The sequence below is a fragment of the Pyxicephalus adspersus genome, chromosome 3 (assembly GCF_032062135.1).
Source record: "Pyxicephalus adspersus chromosome 3, UCB_Pads_2.0, whole genome shotgun sequence".
NCBI classification, from domain to species: Eukaryota; Metazoa; Chordata; class Amphibia; order Anura; family Pyxicephalidae; genus Pyxicephalus; species Pyxicephalus adspersus.
In genome coordinates, this window is record NC_092860.1 from 13517462 (window position 1) to 13541373 (window position 23912).

The 23912-nt window shown below is 38.6% G+C and overlaps 1 protein-coding gene across 1 annotated transcript in view; it reads right to left on the reverse strand.

Moving 5' to 3' along the window:
- Positions 1–438: 438 nt before the first annotated feature.
- The window catches only part of SAMHD1 (SAM and HD domain containing deoxynucleoside triphosphate triphosphohydrolase 1), a 29769-nt gene continuing 6295 nt past the window's right edge, over positions 439–23912 (reverse strand). The window contains 14 exon segments of the mRNA XM_072403654.1: positions 439–3204; positions 4675–4860; positions 4863–4945; positions 6808–6826; positions 7046–7224; positions 8523–8638; positions 9218–9309; positions 9443–9551; positions 11121–11224; positions 11630–11809; positions 12185–12255; positions 13830–13945; positions 14707–14867; positions 22203–22275. Coding sequence (XP_072259755.1) covers positions 3031–3204; positions 4675–4860; positions 4863–4945; positions 6808–6826; positions 7046–7224; positions 8523–8638; positions 9218–9309; positions 9443–9551; positions 11121–11224; positions 11630–11809; positions 12185–12255; positions 13830–13945; positions 14707–14867; positions 22203–22275 — 1663 coding nt within the window. The 3' untranslated portion in view covers positions 439–3030.

Genomic DNA, 23912 nt, shown 5'->3' on the forward strand with positions numbered 1-23912 from the left:
ACGTTTGAAATGCATTCCAATGGGCTAATCTACACCAGGACATTTCCTTGAGGCAAGTTTATTAAAATAAAATGCTGGGTTAAAGCTGGAAAACAAATTTTCCCACGTTTTTAGGCACTTAAAATGTAAATGCGGTAAAAACACGGCATAATAGTGCAGTAGGAACGTTTACATGTGTTTTTATAAACGTCCGTGTAGACCCCAGCCTAAAGGTTGGATGTGACAGACAGAACTTTTATTGTTTCCATTTTTATTCCTGAATCGGAAGTCCAGACTACTATAATCACCTGAGTAAACCTTGTTGCTGAAATGAGAAAGGCAGCAGATTCTGCATCCCATTGAAGTGGACAAACCTTGAGGAAACATTCATCCAATACCCGAAATATGACAAATCTCATCTCCTTGGTACACTGGTAGGAAAAAAACAACAACACCAACTGGTTGTCAAAGCTGAAGTTTTATTCCACCAGTTACATTCAAAAACGTTGTTTTTTATATATAGTGCAAACATTTAGAAAACTGGGAGTATATGAGCAATAACAAACCCTTCAGCTGACTTACAACCCGGTATACAAACACATATTATATTATTGTAGAAATCTAGAAAAAGAAAAACAATTAGATTCCATGAAAACAACATATGTAACAAAATGTGGATTCAGAAAAAAACCCTTCGATGCTGTGCAAAGTAAGTGTAAATCAATCTATAAAAAGATAGTAAAAGTCTTTCAGTGTATTGCATATCATTGTTACCGGACAAAAACAAAGCAGGTGAACAGTAAATGTACACTGGTGCTCTTGTACCAGATCAGGGGAATAGGAGTGCTGTCCCCTATAGATCAGCCAGCTTGCTGGTGAACAGCTGTGGTATTGATCTACTTGCTGTTCCTCTGCACTAATTTTGACATGAAGTCTGTTCTGATTTTATTCTGCTTGCCTGTGTGATGTGGTAGTGATGGATCTCTGGCTTGTACAGCATGCCAATTGAAGCTGCACATACCGGAGTGCAATGGCCAACCTAGTTGCTTGTATATTGTCTGCAAGCCAGGAAATAGCTACTATTCTCATTAAGTCCTTTAAAATACTTTTTATATTATTATTTAAACATTTTGATGAAAGAATGTATTTTTCCCCCCAACATTTTACTTTATAAACATTGTACTTTTATGTGCATATGGAAGCAGCCATCTTTGCACATTATATAGTCTGGCTGCTTTGAAGTGTTACACAGTGATTGTGATTTACTGCATCTCCTTGCAATATCATGGAGACAGCTTAATACACAGATACTTTCTACCTAGTTCTATGTAAACCCCCAAAATAAGTATAAGTATTTGCTTCCTTTGGTTAAATATACCATTGGTAGCATTTTGTTTGATTTGAAAAGTGCAAAAAAACTGCTGATCCTGCTAGAGATTTTGTCAGCTGACAACTACCTGTACTTTGGTATTATTGTATCATTGGTATATTGTCCTACGGACTACAGATCCCCATCAGTTAATTAGAAGAGGACAGAGGGAGTTCCCAGTAGTCCTGTCCTGCTTCTTCCAGTAAGGTCACTGTTATCATTTTATTACCAGAAGTGTGCAGAATGAGCAGGTGGAAATAACGGGAAAAAAACTTGATAATGTAAACCAATGCGGCCAATAAATCTAAGGACTGGTAGGCCACAACATTATTGATTAGGATGTTTAGATACATAAAATAGAAAAGACAATTATTTCCCTGAGCGACCAATAGCTGCTCCAAGTGGCTTCTCAGCAAATAATGATCTATAATTAACACAATATTATGTAAGAACAAGCTTACAAAGGATATTACATTCACAGCAGTTGTTGCTTTAAAATAAACAGTGCAATATATGTATACCTCACATACAGGATAAAGGAAATTACATGCCTTCCCTGTACAAAGAGCTCAGAAAGAACAAAACCCTTTAAACAGTGAAGATTTTAAACTGGACACAGCTGAGCACACAAGAATAACACAAAATGTGATAAAACAAGAGGAAAAAGAAAACAAAAGACAATCTTAGGTCGGATTTGATTGCTTGTAACATATAAAACCTGACAATCTTATGTCAGACCTGATAGCTGTTTTGCAGTGATTTCTTTTGCACATTTTTTTCTTTTTACATAAAAGCAAACTAAAAGCCATTTTAAAAATGCTAAAAGCAAATCAAAAGCCAGGACTTCTGAAACCTAAAGCCTAAATAACATAATTATAATGTATTGTAATAAAACTGCTAAAATAATCCTTTACAAAAAAAGGATTCTGGGTAATAGCGATGTTACACAGCCAACCCCTCCTGTTTAAGAGTGACACATGCCAAAAAGTAATAGGGGCCTCTCAGAATTGTCTTTCTGGTGGGCAGTCACCCTAGGTGATAGTACAGGTTTAGGACCTAAACTTTTCAACAGCTGTCAATACCCAATTGAAGGAAAACCATACCCTCACTTGATTTTTTTTTTTTTTGCAGTGCAGGCTCCTCAAGGTCACTGTATTTGTTTGCTGGTGTGCCAATCTAAATTGGTGGCACTGCAATGACCACAGCGGAGACACTTGTGGTAATGTGGGCTAGGACTCGTTACAGCAAACCCAGTCTTTAACTTTAAAGCCCTGCCAGTAAATGTAAGAGATATATACCCAGTCTTTCGCATACATTTGTAACTGCTGGAGTCTATTTGCTTGGGTTACATTTCTGAACCTTAAAAAAGTTTGACACTTGTTGCCAAGTTCTAAAATGTTTAGGGAAAACTAGAGGTGAGGTTTTTAATGGCGTACTAACTCCACCCCTACTCACAGTCATAAAGCCAGGATAAGAACATTTTTCATTCTCCAGCATCCCCCAAAAATGTAAAACAGTCACTTCACGATTCAGATAATTGGGTCAGGCGTAATGTTTGCAGGAGGTTAAAGAACCAGGGAATTGTGCAGTCACTGAAAGAAACACCCAATGACACCTAAATGTATGCCTTCATGTGATGATCTCAGTATGGAGGCTCCGCCAGCACAGATAGTTGATAAATGTTAGTATTTGGGACGTGGCATATTTGCATGACTTTGCAAATTGTTGAATCGATCAGCAAGGTTGGCTCTGGACTTGTGCAAAGACTCCACATGTTGCGGATCTTCATTTTGTTCCTCTTTGTCACGCCAGCTGTCTTTCAATGGAGTCATATCTGGAGCTACTACATCACCATCCTAAAACAGAAATGTGCCAAGTTCAGTTTCGGCAGGAGGAAAAACAATGGAAACAAGCAAGCCTAAATAACAGATACACAGAAATTACGGATAGCACCAAGAAAAAAACAGTATGTGCAATTCTAACATGGTAATACAGGAGCATTAAATAGCCAACTAGGGTCCTTAAGGAGATAAAACATGAAGATGTGTAGCATTTGCCTTTAGGCAGAAGTAAACTGTCACTGAAAATCCGCCATTGTTAGCTTCCAAGAGGTTTTTGCCATAATGTGTGTACAGCGTATTTGCACATTTTAGTATACTAGTCTGCCAAAAAACCTCTCCAGCACCATGGGCCCCAGTGCTGCCATGCTCAGTCTTTTTTCAGATTTATTCATTGGCCAGAAAGACAACTTCAGTGTATGCACATCGGAGTTACTTAATCCCTGCAGGGAGCTGTGCTGCCATAAAAGGTTGAAACAGCCTTCCTGTCAGCACTTTGTATGAAGAACATTTTACTTTTGTTTAGTTATTTCCTTTTCATATCATATGGTATTATACATTAGTTATATCTCTAATTATTGCTTACTATAGTTATGGTTCCTTAATTTTCTCTTCCAACAGAGATCTTGCTCTGCATTTAGATATGGGATGGCAGACAATGCTTTCTCACAATGTTGGTTAAAGGGGGTGGGGGGGTCTGAGGCTGCTGAAAGTTTTTGTGCTGTGAACTTTTGGGATAAATGTTCCTTTTTGCAGCACTCTAGCCTTACAGTTTTAGGTATTGCTGCCAAAAATATTCACATCCCTCTTGTTCTGTTGAGCATTCACTTTCAGCTCCTTTCCTAAAAGCATCATTAAATGCCAGTTTGACTAAAATGTTGTGGGTTAAGTGGGAGCCCTCAGCTTAATGTCACTTAGACTTAAAATATTGTGGAATGGAGCACAGACAGCTGCTTAATAAGCTTTTTCAAAAATGAATTAGCAATGACAGACTTTGTATTTTTTACAGTATTAATCCCTAAACCTAACCTCCAGGCAAAAAGCTGACTATGCAGGTGAATACATAAATAGATGTGGTTTGATCCGATAAAGATAAAGAATAAAGAAGATAAAGAAGATTTTCTGTTTATATGCATTTTGCACAGCTCAACCCTCAAGGTTTATTTTTTGCTGCATTATTTATAAAACAACTAATGGACTTCCTGCAGTGCTTCTACTTTTTCCAGTCTGGGCTCTGCTTTACAGAGACTGCAAGCTGCTGATACCATGTCAGGTACTTACACTGTCTATATTAATAAACCTGTTTAATGGTGCATTGATGAATACACAGCTACATTCAGCTAAAAATCAGCTTTGGACTACAAAAAACCCATAAAAAACTGATTTGAAAAAATGATGAATGCTTTATTACATGCAGTATAATGTTCACTTATAAAATCCATAGAGGTTAAGACAGAGACAGCCAACAGCTTCACTGCATTCACAGACCTGAGGTTTGGAGAAGTCTCTGTCCATGCACCATTGCACGAAGTATCTCTTGGCAGCGTCCAGGCTCTTCTCGTCCATCCTCTTACAGTAAACGCGGATTACCTGTTCGGCAAACTTTTCTGGCAAAAGCTGAGATACCTGGGGGATGTCAAGTAACAAATATTAGGAGACAGATCATGGGCACGTTTACCAAGATGCAAGTTTGTTATCATACTCGCACACTTGTGTCCAAATATATTTGGAAGTTTGGAAACGGTAAGAAAGTATTTCACTTGAGCCCTCAAAAAATGTAAATACTGGTAAAGTTATACAAAGAACAGCCACGTGTTAAATCATTTTACCAGCAACTACAAAGACTGTTTGCCTTTTCATTTATTTATTTGTATTCACTTTGCATTCGGTTGATGTCAGGAACTGTTGGGCAGTTATGCAATTTGTGATCAATTCTCAATGTAAAATGTTTACTTGCATAACATCCCCATTTCAAATCTACACCACAATTTAATGAGATTTAAAATAGGGCCTAAACCCTCCGTTACTTCAAGTCATGCCTTGGTGGATTTAGTAGAGCTAATTGGATTAATATGCAAACAGATAATTTTGCATAACAGAACAGATAATTTTGCAAAACATTCAGGCAGTTGGCATCACATCATCATTAAGCCAACTTTGATATGAAGCAGAATTTATACTTCATTACTGCAAGTCCCTGATCAGCCCCCACCCATACCCAAGCATACTAGGTGGTATGGGTTCCCCTCCTGTAATGCTGCCTATAGATACAGTAACAGAAGACAAATTTGGCGCAAACCAAGCAATTATTTCTTAAATCCATCCACCCACAGCGCATTTTTTCAGGTGGTTTGGTCTTTGCCTTTATGTTTATTGGCAAGATATAGTTTTGCTCGAATGTTCTTTTTGGACAGCAATGGCTTACTATAGATGAACTATGACACCAACTTTTGCAAGTGTCACCTGCAGATGTACAAAAACCAATTATGATCTTCATCTTTGCAACTTTTTAGCATCAAATCTGTCAGTTCTTGGGTTGTATCTGCTGGGACAGTCCTTATCGGACCAGCAGCAATTTGAAATCTATGACACCTAAAGGTAATTTGAATACTGTTAGATTAATTAATTGGTTTGGTTGGTCACAGATTGAATGGAAATGTTAAGCCGTTTACAGTGATAGATGAACGAACAAGCGTTGCGCACACACACAAAGCACTGTTCTGTGCAATGGAGAGAGGAAGGGAATGGAAGAGGCACCCGGCCATGGTGGGTTGAAGAACGCATTAAAGTTTTAACCAAGATGAGCATGACTGTACGTCTTGGGTGACTATTAAATGACATGTGTATGTAGTCTGCCAAGTCCATCAATGCTTTAAGCCACGTCACTAACCACAATACAGGTAATCTTTTCCACAAACTATGACCTATGGATGGTTTCTGTTCACATTATAACGGTTTCAAGTCATTGGGGATGCAAAAGCAGGACAATGCAGCTGAGGAGGAGGTCAAAAGCACCCGTCAACATTTGATTTGAATATAGCATGTGTAGCAATATTCCTATTTGTCCTAATTCACATAATGTTTATTACCAAACTAGCTACCTGTTATTCATTTCAGCAGCTTGCACATGTGAACAGGTCCAGATATCTGGCCTTCACAGATTCAGATATTCAGCTGTCAAAGACAGATGAACCCTACAGGGTTCAATTTAATATTGGCCCTTTAAGGTCATGAGTCAACGTGCTTGATAACTGACACTTCAAATACCTAGTGCTGTTAAAATGGAGCTAAAGGAGGTAGGTATGCACAGTGAAAGAAAGCTTAACTAGTAAATATGAAGATTAGAGCAAAGCAATTTAGGACACGCTAAGGATACAAGATTTTTTTTTTGTTCTCCAAGAGAGTGTTATCTTATCTTGTTTAACCCACAGACTTTTCAAATAAAACAAAGCCTCCTAATCCAGACCCTTGCTATTCCCCTGTGCCTCTAAATATGTAGTAGACAGCAGACACAGGCTTATTTACACAACTCCAATCAACCTGACCACATCAAAGACATAGCTGAGAAGTGCAATAAAATGGCTCCAGACTTTATCCACTCAAAAGGTCGCTGGCCAAAACAGAGATGACCTTCTGTGACCTTCTGAAATAAATAGACATGAACAATGATTTTTGTTTTTTTACATGATTGTGTGTTTCAAACATTTTTTATATTCATAATATCTACTAGAACCCTTGTTCGGACATATTTCTGTAAGTTACAGGTCTACAATTTAAAAAAAAAAAAATCATGAAAAACAGTGGATCACTTTTGGTACAGAAATCTAGACATCAGTGTAACGCTCAGGTGGTTAAGGACAGGTGGGAAGGAACATTTTTTAGTTGCTGGGCAGCTTACCAGTTGAATTATTTTGCTATGGTCGGGCTGCGTCTGTCCCACATACTTGTACAGCTCCCTGCGTTCCACCTTTTGCAGGATCTCTCTGGCTCCATTAAGCTTTGGGTCACTGGAGTACAAAATCTGCTGAAATATTCCGTCTTTTGGAGAAAGGGGGGTGGGGGGTATAGAAAAAAAGCAAGAGTGAGCCAATAAGTTTTCCATGTGATATCCTATGTAGTGTGAGAAAATTGCATTACCTGAACATCACAACAGAAATAACGTTAATTAGCAACCAAATTCTTTTCTTCACGAGATATATAAACCAACAGACCTACTGGGCATATTCCTTGTCTAAACGAGTGTTAGAAGTGGAATACCGACCAGACAGCCTAATTCATTTACACTACTCTTTGATATCTACCCACTTACCACAGTACAGTATGGTTAGCATAGACACAAATGTATCATTGGTGTTCTTTATGAGAGAACATAGTAGACCTCTGAAAGATATAATCTCCTTTCCATAGGGATCTGCAATCTAAAAGATCATGTAAGGGTCACTGAAGATCTTTGGAGCATATGCTCCTATAGAAGGCCCTTTCTATGTCAATGGTCAGCTTCCTATAATTGGGCTCCTATTCGAAGTCAACCATGTTTTCTACAGGAAGATAAAAGGGATTGACTTATCATTTAGGAATATTAGCTCAAGCCATAAAAAAATTAGTTCAGCTGTAGCCAGCAGGAAATAAACCACTGATTTACAACGAAGATCTTCCATACAAAGCTTTTATAAAATTTTACTTATTAGAGTGTGGGAATGTACTGACAAGCTGTGGGAATTCAAAAACTGCTTGAACCAGGTCAAGTGCTAGAAAGGACAAGGTAAACTACAGGTTAAATGTAGCCATTACCGATTTTTCCTGGAAGCCCTAAAATAGAAGCTTGCTTTAAGCTAAATTAATGTTCAGTTAGAGTTCAATGGCTCTGACAGAACCCAACATGCATTTTTTATTTTTATTAGGCCCTTGGTTTCTACAGAATTGCCAAGTATGTTATTGAGATCTCCGAGGAACAAAGACTTGATGGACTCAGGGGTTAGCTCGCCAGCCTTTGCAGTGCTGGGTCCTAGGTTCGAATCCCAGCCAGGACACTATCTGCATGGAGTTTGGAAGTTCTCCCCGTGTCTGCGTGGGTTTCCTCCGGGTTCTCCGGTTTCCTCCCACACCCCAAAAACATGCGGTTAGGTTAACTGGCTTCCCCCTAAATTGACCTTAGACTACATTAATGACATATGACTATGGTAGGGACATTAGATTGTGAGCTCCTTTGAGGGACAGTTAGTGACATGACTATGGACTTTGTACAGCGCTGCGTAATACGATGGCGCTATATAAAAACTGTATAATAATAATAATAATAATACTTGGTAACCTCCCCCATCCTTTTAAGGGCCCACCTGTGAGCTTTGTATAGGCCACCATATCTTCCACAGACTCCGAGATAGTAAAGTGCTTGCCATTTGATCCTTCTATCTTGATGTGTGGATCTGCTTTTATAAATGCATCTGTAATCCTGGAAAAAGAGGCAAAATGTTTAAGATCTTAGCAACAAATCTACCAATATTCAAAGACACTGCATGTATGACAGACCTCTTTACAAAGTCACAATTAAAATCATTAGCACATCTGGTTCTTTTCTTGCTCAACTGTTTTATTAATAAATGGAAATGTATATAAAGCTCTTCTGCACACATATATTAAACAGAAATAAAGTGCAGTGGATTTCTTTTAAGGTTTATTTTGACAAGTTATTTCTGCATTGTGCTGCAAATTTTAAAAGGTCACCCAATAGGAGTCTCATGGCTTCCTGTAAAGCAGACCAGACATCCTGCTTGTATTCTGTGTCCAGAATGACAGGACAATGCCCACTTGTCAGTTGGGGACAAGGCAGTTTTGTCCATGCTCTACTGGTCATGTGATGCAGAGAATTAGGCTGATCCTTTCTCCGGGCAGCTGCAAAGAAGGTTCTTTCAGCCAGTGAATAATCCATTTTTTTCTGCAAGCAAATTCTACTACCCTGGATCATAGCAAAACATTATACATAATAAAAAATAAAATAAAAAAAGGAAAATATATAATTTGATTGCTTTACATTGTCTCAATGATATTGCTAACTTTATGCTGGTACGCCCTTCGATGCAGACAGTTCCGAGTGTGAAACATATCATAGAGATTCCCAACTTCCTAAAAATGAAAAAAAAAAAAAAAAAAAAAAAAACACGATGAAGGCAACTAGACCACAACATCAACCACCACACTCTATAAATTCTCAATTTTAAAAATGTCACAGATTAACTACAGGGACAGAAAGATGTACCTTTTCCCTTGTGCATATGTGTTTCTTGTTGTCAACTTTACAGACTCGAACAAATTTGAGATATCGCTTATGATCAAAATTGTTCTGAATGCCCAGATGATGACAGTCCCTGTTGGAGAAATGATGTATATAAAGTATTATGATTCAAAAATGGCATTCTTTAACATTATCAATGTATTACTCTGACATGGAATGCATCATATTTAACAGAATGACACACCTATGAAGCAAGATCCAGACATGTAGTAGTCAAGAAAGAACTTCTTGAATGCAAAAGTGGAAGGGGGAGGAATGGTATTAACACATGGAGAAGTTTCCAATGTATTAATAGGACAATATGTGCAATGCATATCTGCAATATATGAACATTTTACGTGTGCTTTATCCCTTGAAAAACACACAATGGTTTGCCAGCAATCTACCCAGGACCTTACTTTGTGAAAAGATTCCCTTTTGTGAACTGAATTTATGTTTTACACTATTTGCTCTGTGATGCAAGGTATTCTAAATTTCTTTTAATGGTATATTTAACAGATCAAGAAAGTGCAAAGAGAAAAGGATAACATACATTTATGGGTTAGGACAATTGTTTAATAATAAAGACTGCCTCCTGCAAAGAATAATGTGTGTAAACTGACAAGGAAGGGAGCAGAGCTCTGGTTTTCATGTAAAACAGATGAATAAATTCTTGTTTTAATGAAACCGGTTACATTTTATTGACAAGGTGAACTTATATTGTTTTCCACATCAAAGAGAGAAGGCAAAAATGTATTAAACTGTATATATATTACGCAGCAGCTCATATAAATAAAGAGATGATTATAATTAAAAAATTATAATAATAAAAAGAGAGGGACTTAGGCAGGGATTCTACTGAAACACATAGTTCACTTGGAAAGATACTTCAATACATATATCTTCATTTCAACATCTACAGGTTGTCAAGAGACACAGGATGGGCAGTCATCATCCAACTGCTATCAGGACACAGATCTCCTGTAGAGTATCGAAAATGTATGTACATACCAAAAAAAAAAAAGTTGCATTCATAATGATATGCTATTGAAAAGCTTTTGTTATATCTGGGCAAAAAGTGAAAAAAACAAATCTGTGGAATCGCTCAAGAACTAGAAAGCTTGCTTGTTGACAACTTGCTGAGGTCTGCCTGTGCTACATTCCTATTAGTTACATTCTTAGGCACACAGAACCCATCCAATTGAAGGTATATAGAAGATATAATGTAATCTTGTTCCATGAAGACATATCACTGCTCCCCCCTAAATACAGTACAGTATGTTAAGTCATTGCCCTAGGACAGTTTTTGTAAGACTGGCATGGTCACCAAGTAAAAAAAGGAAACATCCTGAAAGCAGAAAGCTAGACCACTAGGACTAGAACTCCACATTTTGGGACTTCTCAGATGTAAGGAAAACTTCAGAACACCCTGTTAGCCCTAAAATTTAGAAACTCTGTAAATGGATCTTCAAAGATCCTGCACGATCCCCATTACTCCCCTAATGTGATGTGCTGCTATGCTATCCACTAATGAGATGTGGGAGGAAAAAGGGAATAAGCCAAAGCAAAAACAATCTGTTTTTTTGAATCCCTCTCCTGCATTTCAAGTTGTGCACACTAGTTACATACAATATTATCCAGCTAATTCAACAAATGTTATTACCTGGCAAAGTAGTCCCATTTATCCACATCGATTCCATTTCTTTTGTTAGCCACAATCTCATACAGGAAGCTTTTCTCTTCTGATCGACCTTTGTAAGGCCACACCTGGGTTTAGTTTTAAAATGCACACAAATATAAAATATGGAATTTTGTTTACCAGAAAACAGTACACATACAATGAAATAAATGGTCTGGTGGTAGCTAGTGAATTGCTATAATGCTGAGTACAGAATCCCTTAGGATATATGACTGCCTCAACACAGACTGGATTGGGGTAAATGAACCCTTATTGTATAATTTGGTTGGCATCCTTAGCAGGTGACATCTGGAATAACTAAAGTGCAACATTTTTATCATAAAACTTGTAAATCCTGTTTTTTTTATATAATCAATTAAATTACCCATGTAAAGGACTTGCTTCACCAACCCCCACTTGATCTAAGCATTCCACAAAGTATGTGCAAGCCCCAGGGAAGGATCTCCCAATGATAAACAAACTCTCTAACTCACTGTTGAAGTACTCTGACTAGAACTGAGTGGATCTTCTGCTTTTGTAGACAAAGGGCCGGCAATTTGTTCTTCAATAAATTTTAGGTCTTCAGGCAAGCAAAGGCCATATTCCTCCATAATGCTTTCCAAGCCATTGGATTCAATTAGGTGGTAAAACATCTTCACAGAAGCAGATTCATGCTGAAAAAGCAAAGAAAGCCACAATCATAAAGTAAATATAACGAAGGACACTGGTGCTTACAAGAAGGTAAACAAATAAAGCAGCCTTGAATAAGATTCACTAAAACTGCCTCCCAGCCAAGAAAGTGCAAGTTTTAGTACTTTATATTCCAATTTTAGAAAAGGGGTATATTTCTCAATATAGCAATGCTATAACATTGTACCCAACTCTGCTTTACTGGAAGCATTTATGGTTTTTGGTCTTCCTCAACACAATGAGCCTATGTTACAGAGATAGGAGGGGGAGGTTTGTTGTAGTCCTCTGCTACAGAACAGTGCAGGAAGTTCAATACATATTACTGTAAATTAAACTAAAAACAAAAAAATAAAACTCACTTTAAACTTTTTATTTGGGCAGGCAAGAGGCATAAATCTTCCATCAAACAAATGTGAAAACGGTCCATGACCTAAAACAAAAAACAAAAAAGGAGACACATTCAGCAATGCGAATCATACAACTCAGAATCTTTAACATAAATGCACACAAGCACACAAGCATATTCCCACGGATACTGCTAAATGATAGGTCCCCTATTACTGCAATATGAACAATATGTTCAATGTTAAATGCCAGAAAATTATTTTCAGTCTTTGTAATGAGCTTACATATGTAAAAGAATAACTTAAGCTACGTACACACTTCCAATTATTATCGTCGGAAAACGAACGACGAACGTTCCTGCACGATATATACGAACGATCGTATAGCACCGATCCTGCACATAGAGGTAACGACACGATCGTTCGTAGATATTGTACACACAATAGATACGATCGTTTAAGCGATAGAGGAACTATGTGCACGACAGGAAAGTGAACGGACGTTCGTTCATCACGCATGCTCTGAACATGGACGATCAACGAACGACCGTACACACGAACGATGTTCAACGATCGTCGTCCGATCCGCCGGTCCGGTCGTTCGTTTCCAGCGACTTTCGTTGGTCGGCGTCGTTGGTTACTTTTTTACGAACGATTTTTTGCCCAATTGATCGTTCGTCGTTCGATTGGAACGATAAAAATTGGAAGTGTGTACGCACCTTTAATGTGAAAGTGTGTAAAGTATCAGCGTGCAAAGGTGTCCTTGTGTCCCATTTTATGTTTTTGTACTGCTTGGTAGTGGTTTACTGCTTCTCCTCTCAATGCAAGTCTATCAGTTGCCCTAGTCACTCATTGTTAATGCACTGTTGGTTGCCATTTTATTCCCACAGTTGGAACAGTTTTGCATTATAGAAACGTATACCTAAATGATACTATTAATAAAATTATATTTATAGAGTAAGGTTCCTTGGGCAGAAAAGACCAAAGTAGAGTGTTTGGCCATAATGCACAGCACCACATTTGGCAAAAAAACATGATGCAGCATATCAGCACAAACATCCTAATTAATCTAACTGTCCAGCATGGTGGTGGAGGGGTGATGTTTTGGGCTGGTTTTACAACCATGGAACCTGGGCACCTTGCAGAATACCAATGTATTCTATAGTTAAATGGGAGACAATCTGTTAAAAGCCAAAGTTTGCCCGGGTCATGCAGCAGGGCAACGAACGATTATATATATATATATCTCTATCAAGGTGTTACAATGGGCCACTCATGGTTCAGACCTCAACCTGATCAAAATGGCAGAACTTTAGGAGCACTTTGCATAAATAAATGCCTGTAAATGTCAATGAAGCAAGATTGTAAAGAAGAGTTCTTCTACAACAAAGTCATGCAAAGCTATTGCTGCTAAAGGTGGTTCTAAAAGCTACCAAATCATGGAGTATACCTAGATTTTCACATATGGCTTCTCTGTTTTGGCTTTGGGCTAGTTTTTCCCTTGCAGTTTTAAAATATACTACTTAGCTTTGGCTCACAATGTAGTATGGACAATGGATTGCAAGCTCACCTGGGGCAATAAGTGATGTGCATTGTTATATGTAGCTTGATGATGAATTTGGAAAAAAACAACAAACAAAACAAAGCACACAACATTTACCTAAGTCATGGCACAGTCCTGCAATCTGGACGCACAGCATGTCTCTCTGGTTTATCTGTAGCTCTGGTTGGCGGTCATGTAAAACCTTTACAAGGCATCCTGCCAGGTGACCCACACTGTGTAAACAAGAGACAACCAGGAGGTTAGCTGGCTGTTATCACTTTATGAGATCACCGGTTAGAACAACACTTCCTGAAAGGTGGCAAGTGACATAATATTTGTATTGCTAAGGTGGGGAAACATGGTATTTAAAATAGAAACTTAGATAAAAAAATAGAAAAATATTTAACATAATGACTCCTAAGTCCTGTTATGGGCAGATAACACACATCATATCTGCAAACTGGTGGTAATGTCAGTGTAATATATAATTATATGGATTCTGCAGAGTCACAGGGCAGCTCTGAATTTTTTACAAAATCAACAGTTTTTTTCACCCCTAAACATAATAAACAGATAAGATATTATTTGTAAGAGTAAATTTAAAAGGCAAAAGATCAAAAAAGAAGTTCACCGATGGGATTTAGTTAAAGGACAATTTAACTTTACCTTTAGAATCTTCATCTTTATTCTGGTTTGTCTGCAATTCCCTAATACACTGCAAGACCACTGACAGAGTGACAAGAATAGAATTATAATCGCCAATCACATTTCTATTTCCAAGGCAGGTTTGAATCAGATTGGTGGTTATGGCAAACATTGTTGTGTTGATTTTTTATTTTATAATCGGCTATGAGACGGAAAGAAGGTGCGTAATCCTGCATTACTGGTAGGTGTGCATGTGGATCACTAGATTAGGCTGGTAGGAGTATAATGCCTGTATACATAACAAAAGGCATAATTCTCAATTTCTGGAGTGTCCCTTTAGGTTACATACCCAATAGAGTGCTCAAATCTGTTGTGGGAGGCTCCTGGAAACACATAATAGCAGCCGCCAAGCTGTTTGATGTACCGCAAACGCTGGAACTGTGGAGTGTCGATAATCCGGACCAGCAAAGGGTGCAGCTCAATATGACCATGGATTGGATCATTGAATACCTAGAACAGATGGAAAGGGGAATCAGTCAGAAAAAAGCAGTATTATATTCAAAAGACACATTCTTCCAAAACAGAATACCCAACAAACGCTGCATGCTGTGTCCCTAAAATACTATGGACAGGAACATTTGCAGCCCCACATGGGATTTATAATGCCAGCTATAGGTTCACCCTGTTAACAAAGAATGTCACATACATAATAGGGAGACAGCAACTAAACTTTTAACACAGAAAAAAAAAGAAAAGTTAAATCTTTATTCATAGATCATATTTATTTACACATGAAAACTGTGGTCAGAGTTTGTTAAACGAACAACTCGTGTTTTATTTCTTCAGGCGTCTCACTAAAATATTCGGCATCCCCTGTTTCAAATGCATGACCTTTTCTTAAAATAACCTTATCCCCTCATGTATTTATATCTGTATGAAACTTCCCTCCCTCCCCAGTACAGTATACTCTAAACCAGAGGTCTTTTTCGGCCACTAGGCCATTTATGGGGTGCGCAGGAGCACACTAGGCAGGACTCTCCGAGTGCCGCCCTAAAGGCTCCGCCGCCCCCACTAGGAATGTCCCCTGAAGGGAAATCCCTCTCCTTCACATGCATTGTGGAGGAGATGGATTTCCCTTCAGGGGGTGTTCCCTATTTACCGTGGCGGTGGAAGTGTTAATGCCGGCCGCGGTAAATAGTGAAGTGAGCCATAGCAAAAGGAGACTCAAGAGCCGCATGCGCATGCGAACTGGCAGTTTGTTTCGGCCTGTACAAGGCCGGATCGGCCAGGGGATGTTAGGCCGGAACAAACTACCGGCTAGGCCGTATCTGGCCTAAAGGCCGGAGTTTGCCGACCTCTGCTCTAAACAAATGACTTGTGTGTAAAAAAGTCTTTTTTTTTTTCTTCCTCTGATGCTTTAGTCAACATCAGCTCTGATAAAATGAAATTCCTGGAGAACAAAAAAAAAAAAAAATAAAGAAAAAACACAGAAGTCTCCAATACCTCATTAGCATTGAAAAAAAATCTCTTAACACGAACTGATTTTATTGTAAAACTTATTTTAGTATTATGTATTCGTAGCTGCTACTTGTGCATGACTTTTGCTAAGCTCCTATTCTATCCACCAACACATCACATTCGGCTGGAATTAACATGATATAAAGAAGTAGACGTCTACAATGTACAGATCTTTAAGATTTTTAAGGTGCCCTCCTTAGAATTATATAAACGGACAGAAATACTTGGGAGCAATGGCAAAAACCTATCATTACCCAAATATGCATTAGCCAGAGGCCAGCTAACAATGGGTGGGGGTGATAATGAGCACGTACCTTGTAGGTTAATCACAGGTTCTTCATTTGCCTGTTCACATCAGTTTTGCATTCTTCTCCAAAAATAAGCATCCCAGTACATTTAGGAAACCATCTCCCAACAACGTGGAAAATGTCTCAAAGATTGTGCCTGATTTTTTAAGGCTTTAACTGGAGAAGATAAGACTATCAGGGGAGAACCTGAAAGATCCAGCAAACCTTTAAAGGAATTCCCCAAAAATAGTTTGCTATTAGTAGGCAAATGTTTTCAATCTTGGACCAGATCAATTTCAGGTTTGCTGGATCACCCAGGTTTTCTCTCTGGTAGTCAATCTTAGAGAACTTTAATACATTGGGCCATTGTGTCCACCTTTACTCATATAAGGCAGACCTGCAAGGTGTGTGCATAAGGTGGAAGGACTGCTTGCATTACTCAGACGTAGGCTATGTTCATACTGGCCATGAAGTTGCGGTGTGTTTACAGCTTTCTCATGCCAGGTAACCAATGCCTTTGGGGAGATGCTACATACAGCTTCTCCCAACAGCAGCCCCATACGTGATGAATAGGGGCTGTGAGTGGTACAAATACTGCTAACTGGCACCGGCTGCCAAATCTGGAGATGCTGGCTCTTTATAGACCGAGCAAGGTGCCAGCTGCTAGGAGCTGCAATGGGTCACTCGATCCGAGGCAGTTCTGAACCTTTCCTATTTCTTCCATAGACTCTTGATAGTACAAAAAAAAAAATCACTTGTCAGAATTCAGAAGTTTCGATCTCCTAAAATCGCGGGCTGACCTCCATATAATTACCTGTCAGTATTCAGCAATGGTGCTGATGACAACAGGAAGAACCAGTGGGAGATTGAGGGGACATGGGAGAATGATACATCCCAGGAGTGTCTGATTCCTTGAGGACTTTAGCAGAAGAAAATGGGGATTGTTTTCATGCTTTTACAAATATGGCTTTTTTTTATTTTCTATAGTAACAAGCCAAATTCAATCTTTTATTAAGTGGGGGGAAAAATAAAAAATAAAAAAAAAGATTACAATAACTTTTTTTGTAACCCCCAACCCACCATACTACCAAATAATGAAGGGGGAAGGACAAGCAAGCAGCACCCCGCTGTTCCCTCCTCCATTGACATGCACAGTGGTCTGTGCCTAGATGGATCAATGCACTGTCGGGGGACTTCTGTACACATTTCAGATTGTTGTCAGAGATGAATGCTGTGCTTGTTTTGTGCAGAAATATTCTGGCGTGTGTATGTGGCCTCACTGACCGGGATTTAGATATCAGAAGGACTGGTTACTGTTTGTAAAAGCACATTAAAATTTTCCTTAAAAACCTTTTTAGTGGAAATAGTACTGTACACGTCTACCCCATCTAAGTCATAAAAAAACAGGAACAACCTGTCCAAACTCTCACATAATGCCCTACAGGGTTCAGATCACCAACCAGATAATTACAGGAGATACTGGTCTGACACGAGTTTTCCATTTGGTCAAATGCCTTTATTCTTTTAGTGAAAAGAAGGCTGAACTTGACAAGGAACATCAGGTTACTCCATTGATATACCAAGACCTCTGCAAAATTCTCAAATGGTTTGAATAATTTATATGACCTTTAGTTAAAATAAAGCTTGAGGAAAAAAAACAAAAACATAGAAGTGTCTCGGTAGACTCCCTTGCTTCCTCCACCTACTCTGTAACATGCAGAGAGTTGTGATGGCATCATAAAAGTGGTCATAAAACAGACATGCTGGGTTTTGATAAGGGAATGTGGTTTCCGTATAAACACACTTCTAGGAAATAAGAGTTTGCTTCTTCTGCTTTTATCACCTTCACCCATCAAGGGAACACAAACATGAACATAGCAAAAATCTCATGCAACAAACCTCGTGCACATCAAAGTGAATCTATCAGGACAAATATTAAATATTCAATTAAAAAAAATGAAAGGAAGAAAACCTAAAGCCTTAAAAATGCTCTGAAACAGCAGTCAGCAACCTTTTGGACCTCACTGACCACTAAATTCATAATTTTAAATGATTTTTTTTAAAAAAAGATAAATACATTTGTAAAATAATGATCTTCCTAATGGTGCTGACGAGGACTGTGGAGGCTCTGATTTATTGATCAGCTCACGGTTAAGTGAAGTATTACTATTGTTACTAATATTATTAGTTTATCATCCTTGGTATTACTAAAGAAATGCAAAATGTTTGTTTGCTTTTTCTCACTCATTATGAGTTTATTTCATTCCAATCTAAGACCAAACAAGAAATGATAGTTATCTAGGGCAAACTATTTGATGCCATTAAATATAGAAAATATACAATTAAGGTCATACTTACCTAAAAGAACATCTGAGAAATAAACAAATAAAACAAAACAAACAATCAGATGATAATCGGTATTGGCGGAGCGGGGTGACTGTTGTAATGGTGGAAACAATACTGAAGCGTGCGGCTCAGTAACGGTCATCTCATACAACTTATTACTACACTGGCGTCACGCTGCGCCTCCCTTGTTTTTCTCTGTTTGTCTCTAGTACAGTTTGTGAATTTAGTGCAATATCTTTAAAGATAAAAATTGAGTGTTTGTCTAGTTATTATTATTAGTACTTCATTCTTAGAAAACAGAAAATTGAGGAGCGGTGGAAGGAATTTAAGATGATTCAGGGATTATGTCTCTTATGTTGTTTCTGTAATTTTGACCCTTGTTATCCTCAAATCTATCGTCTAATCATCCCATGTTTCGACTGTACACATGATGTTTATTTCATTACTACTACATTTCTTGGAACTCTGTAATCTGTATCATCTTCTGCCAGTAAAAATATAAAAAAAAAAAACAAAAACAAAATTTCCAAATTTTTCTCATAGACCACTGCTCGGAAATGTTCCCCGTTTTATCTATTACTGGCAATAATGTACAATGGAAGAATCTTCAGAATCTTACACTGATACAAACACATATGTAAGCCTGCACATCGATATGCATGTATTGACTGAAGCAAGCTCATCTCCACTTAGCAGATTGCTAAGGTCCATTACTACCTTTCCCTGGAATTGGCCCAAGCTTGTAACAAATAAAGGAGCCATAAAAGAGCAATAAAAGCATCCTCGACAAGTCTCCTTAGGAAATCTGCTCTAGAGACATTTAAATGTTGATCATTACTTAAGCCTTAATGCAACATCTTTATATTGCTTAGCTTGGTCATCTGTTGCTTCAGAACACTGTGCCAATGCTCCGTCTCTAATCTATTCGGAGAACTCTTTATAGTCTTGTAAAATGCAAAATAGAAAGCAGAGCATGATCCACTTTTTTCTATCAATTCGCAGACATTTCCAGTCACCTGCTGTAGTTCAGCTTGATCCTAGAGCAGCTGGAAAGACAGAATATGAATCTTAAATGAATTTGGGGAAAGGTTTCTTGATTCTTTCTCTTCCTGCCACCTTTTTGCCCATCTTTTATGGGTGAAAATCAACTATTCTGACCCGACAACCATCCATTGCACTCAAACCATTGAGAGATTTTTGTTACACTTTAAACCTCCAAATCTGTAGATTTGGAGGTTTAAAGTGTAACAAAAATCTCTCATATAGGACAGTCACAACAAATGTCGAATTGATGAACTATATGATACAATTAGAAAAGTTTGATTTTAGATATGTGTAATGCAAATAATCCACTATTATTACTACACAGTATTTTATGCAGCGCTGTACAAACTCCATAGTCATGTCACATCATGTCCATCAAAGGAGCTCACAATCTAATGTCCCTACCACAGTCATGTCATTACCACATGGACAATTAACCTAACTGAATGTTTTTGGAATGTGGGAGGAAACCGTAGTACTTGGAAGAAACCCACACAAACATGGGGAGAACCTGCAAAAATTCCATGCAGATCGTGTCCTGGCTGAGATTCGAACCTGGGACCCAGCGCTGCAAAAGCCACTGAGCCACCGTGCTACCCACCCATGCAAAGAACAGCAGATGTCACCATGAAAAATTGGTCTTGTCTTTGTGTAATTTTCACTGGGAAAAGTAAGCAGCAACAAAAAGAAAACAATTTAACACACCCTACATTAGTTCCTGCCCAAGGCAAAAACAAAACTTCCAAACACAAGTTATCTATGGGAACACTGCTGCCTTATCTGAGGCTCTTGCTAGTAAAGCTGTAAATATGAAGGAATCCCAGCACTGAGCAAGCACTGACCTTGTGATTCTGATCTAAGAATCAAGAAAGTTTGTGTGAGGGAAGGATGACTTGTAGACTCAAATACAACATTCAGGAAAAAAAATGTGAAAAGATTCCCTTAAGAGGTGTAGAAGTCATTGGATTCCAATGACATTAAGAATCTGTTATAGATTAGGTATGATCATGCATTGCACAGAAAACCCCAAAGCAGGAGGGGAACCAAATGTAGGGAGCCAAACCTGAGAATAACAATCCAATTTTTATCAGTAAACCTCATTTGCGTGTTCCAGCTTTCTTTGGATAACCAGGAGCTCATAGGTATCTGTAAGAACCCCATCAACCTGCTAAGCAGAAAGCTTTTGCAAATATAAACATTTGTGTTCAGCACGGGTGTCAGAAAGTGGTTGCATGTAAAATAACTGCCCTTTAGGGTCTATAGGAAGCTTTAGATGAGCACAAATGGCTCAAAATGGCCTTTAGACTGCTGTCCTAACTCTACAGGTAGTCAATTGCTTACATGTTTAACATTAAACATTCCTCATGAAAAGAAAAAAAGGACTAACATATAACAGCATTCTCTAGAGATCAGAGTTAATTTGCTTAGTTTATAGCGCTTGCTTTTAGATTATGTAACAGTTAAAATATATTAAGATATAGTTCTCTAAACAATCTCAAAGACTTGCCACCAACAAGCACCCGGGTTATCTTAAATAAGTCAATAAATGTTAAGCCTACCATTGTTCATGTGAAGATTAGGAAAATGACTCATGCTACACGAGTTTACAAGACAGGCTAACAATCGTGCAGGGCGATAGTACTCAGGGACAATGGTCCCAATAACACATGAAGGCGTCTGCACTGCATGCACAAAAGTAACAATGCCAATATTGGTGGGACAGTCCTCCATCTGCACAGCTGAATCGCTCTTCTAGCACAGGAAGCAATAGGCAGCCAAGGGCCAAGCATCAGATTCTTATTTATGCTGCCATGCCAACAAAATGCCAAGTATTTTGGTCCTGAATTTAGAGCTGGGCAGCAGGGGTCAGAACTTCACTCCTCCATTACATAAATTAGCCCTTCTCAACCTTTTTAACATGAGGGAACCCTAGAAAATATCTTACAGGAAGGAACCCCTGCAATAATTACTATAGTCACAGCTTACAGTATATTAGCACGGTGGTCAGTAACAATGTCTCCTATATTGTTGGCCAGTGGGAAGAATACAGATAGCCAGAAAGATCATTGGTGTAAGTAAAATTGGCACAAACAACACTCATTGCTCAAGGACCCCCTAGCAAACCCTGGAGGAATCCTGCTGTAGATGAGGGATAACCATTTTTCTAAGCGTTATGGGTCCACAGACCGAAGGAAAGGCCCATCTGGTGGAAGGCTGTATCCATATATACCTTGGCAATGAAGTTCAGGGTTTGGGTTTGAGGTCATTGTGTTATTTAAACCAGAAGTCGCCAACAAAAAAATTTTGGTGGTCCACGGCTCTGGCTGGTGTGCCCCCCAGTGGGGTCCTTCTTCTGACTCCGCTGGGGGCGCACCGGCCAGAGCCTCAGACCGCGTCCCCTGTACGGATCAGAAAGTGGGCAGGTTGTGTCTCTGGACACAGGCTCTACCTGCGATGGGAGAGTGAGCAGGTTCTGTCATCATGACATCACTTTGGGGAAGTTCCTTCCCCTTTGAGTGACACACAGCTCCCTGCACATGCACAGTCCAAAGCAAATAATTTTAGTGGTCCCTGTGTCTAAAAAGGAGCATTTAAGGACCACACACAGTCCTGCATATTACAATTACTATTATATAGAAAAGTTACATACCTTCATTATACTGAGCGAGTTCTGGTACAGAGTTCTAAAACAATGCAGCAAATTTAATCTGTCTCCTAGAGCGCTGGTTAAAAAAACAAAAAAGTACAAATCAGACAAGGTGTTACTGTTGTATCTGAACATAAAAGAGACATAATTACTTGTATGTTTTATTGTGAAAGATAACAGAACATTTTTTACAGACCTAGGCAGCAAGGTCGTTACGGCCACCTCTAAATCTCAATTCTACAGATCCTGCCACATCCAACTTGGCAGCCTATAAAAATTGTGCAATGAGGATTAAAGGGAACCTCTTAAATCCTCATTGAGCAAGGCTTTGCAGGTTCTCTCCCACATTCAAAAACCACAGTTAGATGAATTGGCTTTCCCACAATTTGGCTTCAGGTTTTGTACTATGGTAGGGACAATAGATTGAGAGCCCCATTGAGGGACAGCTAGTGACATGACTATGGGCTTTGTACAGGGCTGCGTAATATGTAGGCGCTATATAAATACTGTGTAATAATGGCAACCCAATGCATTAACACAACGCATTGCTCTCTGAATCAGATTACCAATGCTGACAACAGTGGACCATGCCTACAAAGCCATTTTGCATTTATCCAAGGCATAGTGTTGCAATTCAGCACCCTCAACCCTAGTTAGGGCTAATAAAGATAAAGGCACTCAAAATTTACAAAAACTACATGTCTCAATGAAGAGACTTCATTTGTGAAATTGTGAAACACTGGATAGCAAATGACATAAAAACACCCCAGAACAGATTATCCCTAAACAATAAACTCCATAAAGAGAACCGCAGGTATTAATTAAAAGAAAGCTGTATATCAGAAATTCCTTAAAATGACTCTAAATTTACATTGACATGTAAGAGAAAATTTTAACAATTTATTTCACAACTACATTAAACACACTATATTTGGAACAATGGGGCAACGATCGTAGGTTTTCCCTAAGCCTGGGAAAATCCATCAGGTAGGCTAGAAAACTTGCAAGTCTAGACGTTTGCCTTCTGCTCCTATTGCCCAAGGGTAGTTGATTTGCAGCTTTATATTTTCTCACGTTGCTTAATAATCAGGAAAACAAAAAGTATTTGGCTTTTTTTTTTTGTGATCCTCCGCACAGCGAGCCCCAGTCACACAGAATTAGTGGAAGTCAATTAGACAGCACAATGCTCAATATTGGCCTCATGAATGCAGTACCATTTACACCAACCACGCTGCAGTGCCAATTATTGTAAATGCACCATGGAAATACACCAGCGTTGTAATGCAATGCAGCACAATATGAAACCTCCTGTGCTCACATAGATACAACAATATCTATACAATACAACACACAGCCCCCTTTTTTCATACATTGAAATGAATGGGTTGCTGAGAACAACATTTGCAGCAATGTACTTGCACTGCAGCTCATTGCGTTGTACTGTAAATTGGTGCCAACTCAAAATCAGCAGGTCAAGGTCTGCGAGAAAAAAAAATCATCAACCTAGCTAAGCTGTCTGGCAGGGGTAAGCTGAATGCAAATATTTTGGCAGCCAAAACATTAAAATACTGCACCTAGTAATGTAACCAGGGAAAGTAAAATCTAAGCCTAATTGTTGTAAGACAAAGACATTACCACAAACATGCAACTACCGCACCTATAATTTAATCTAAACACTGTACCTTTGTCAAAATCTACCTCACCCAGAAATCC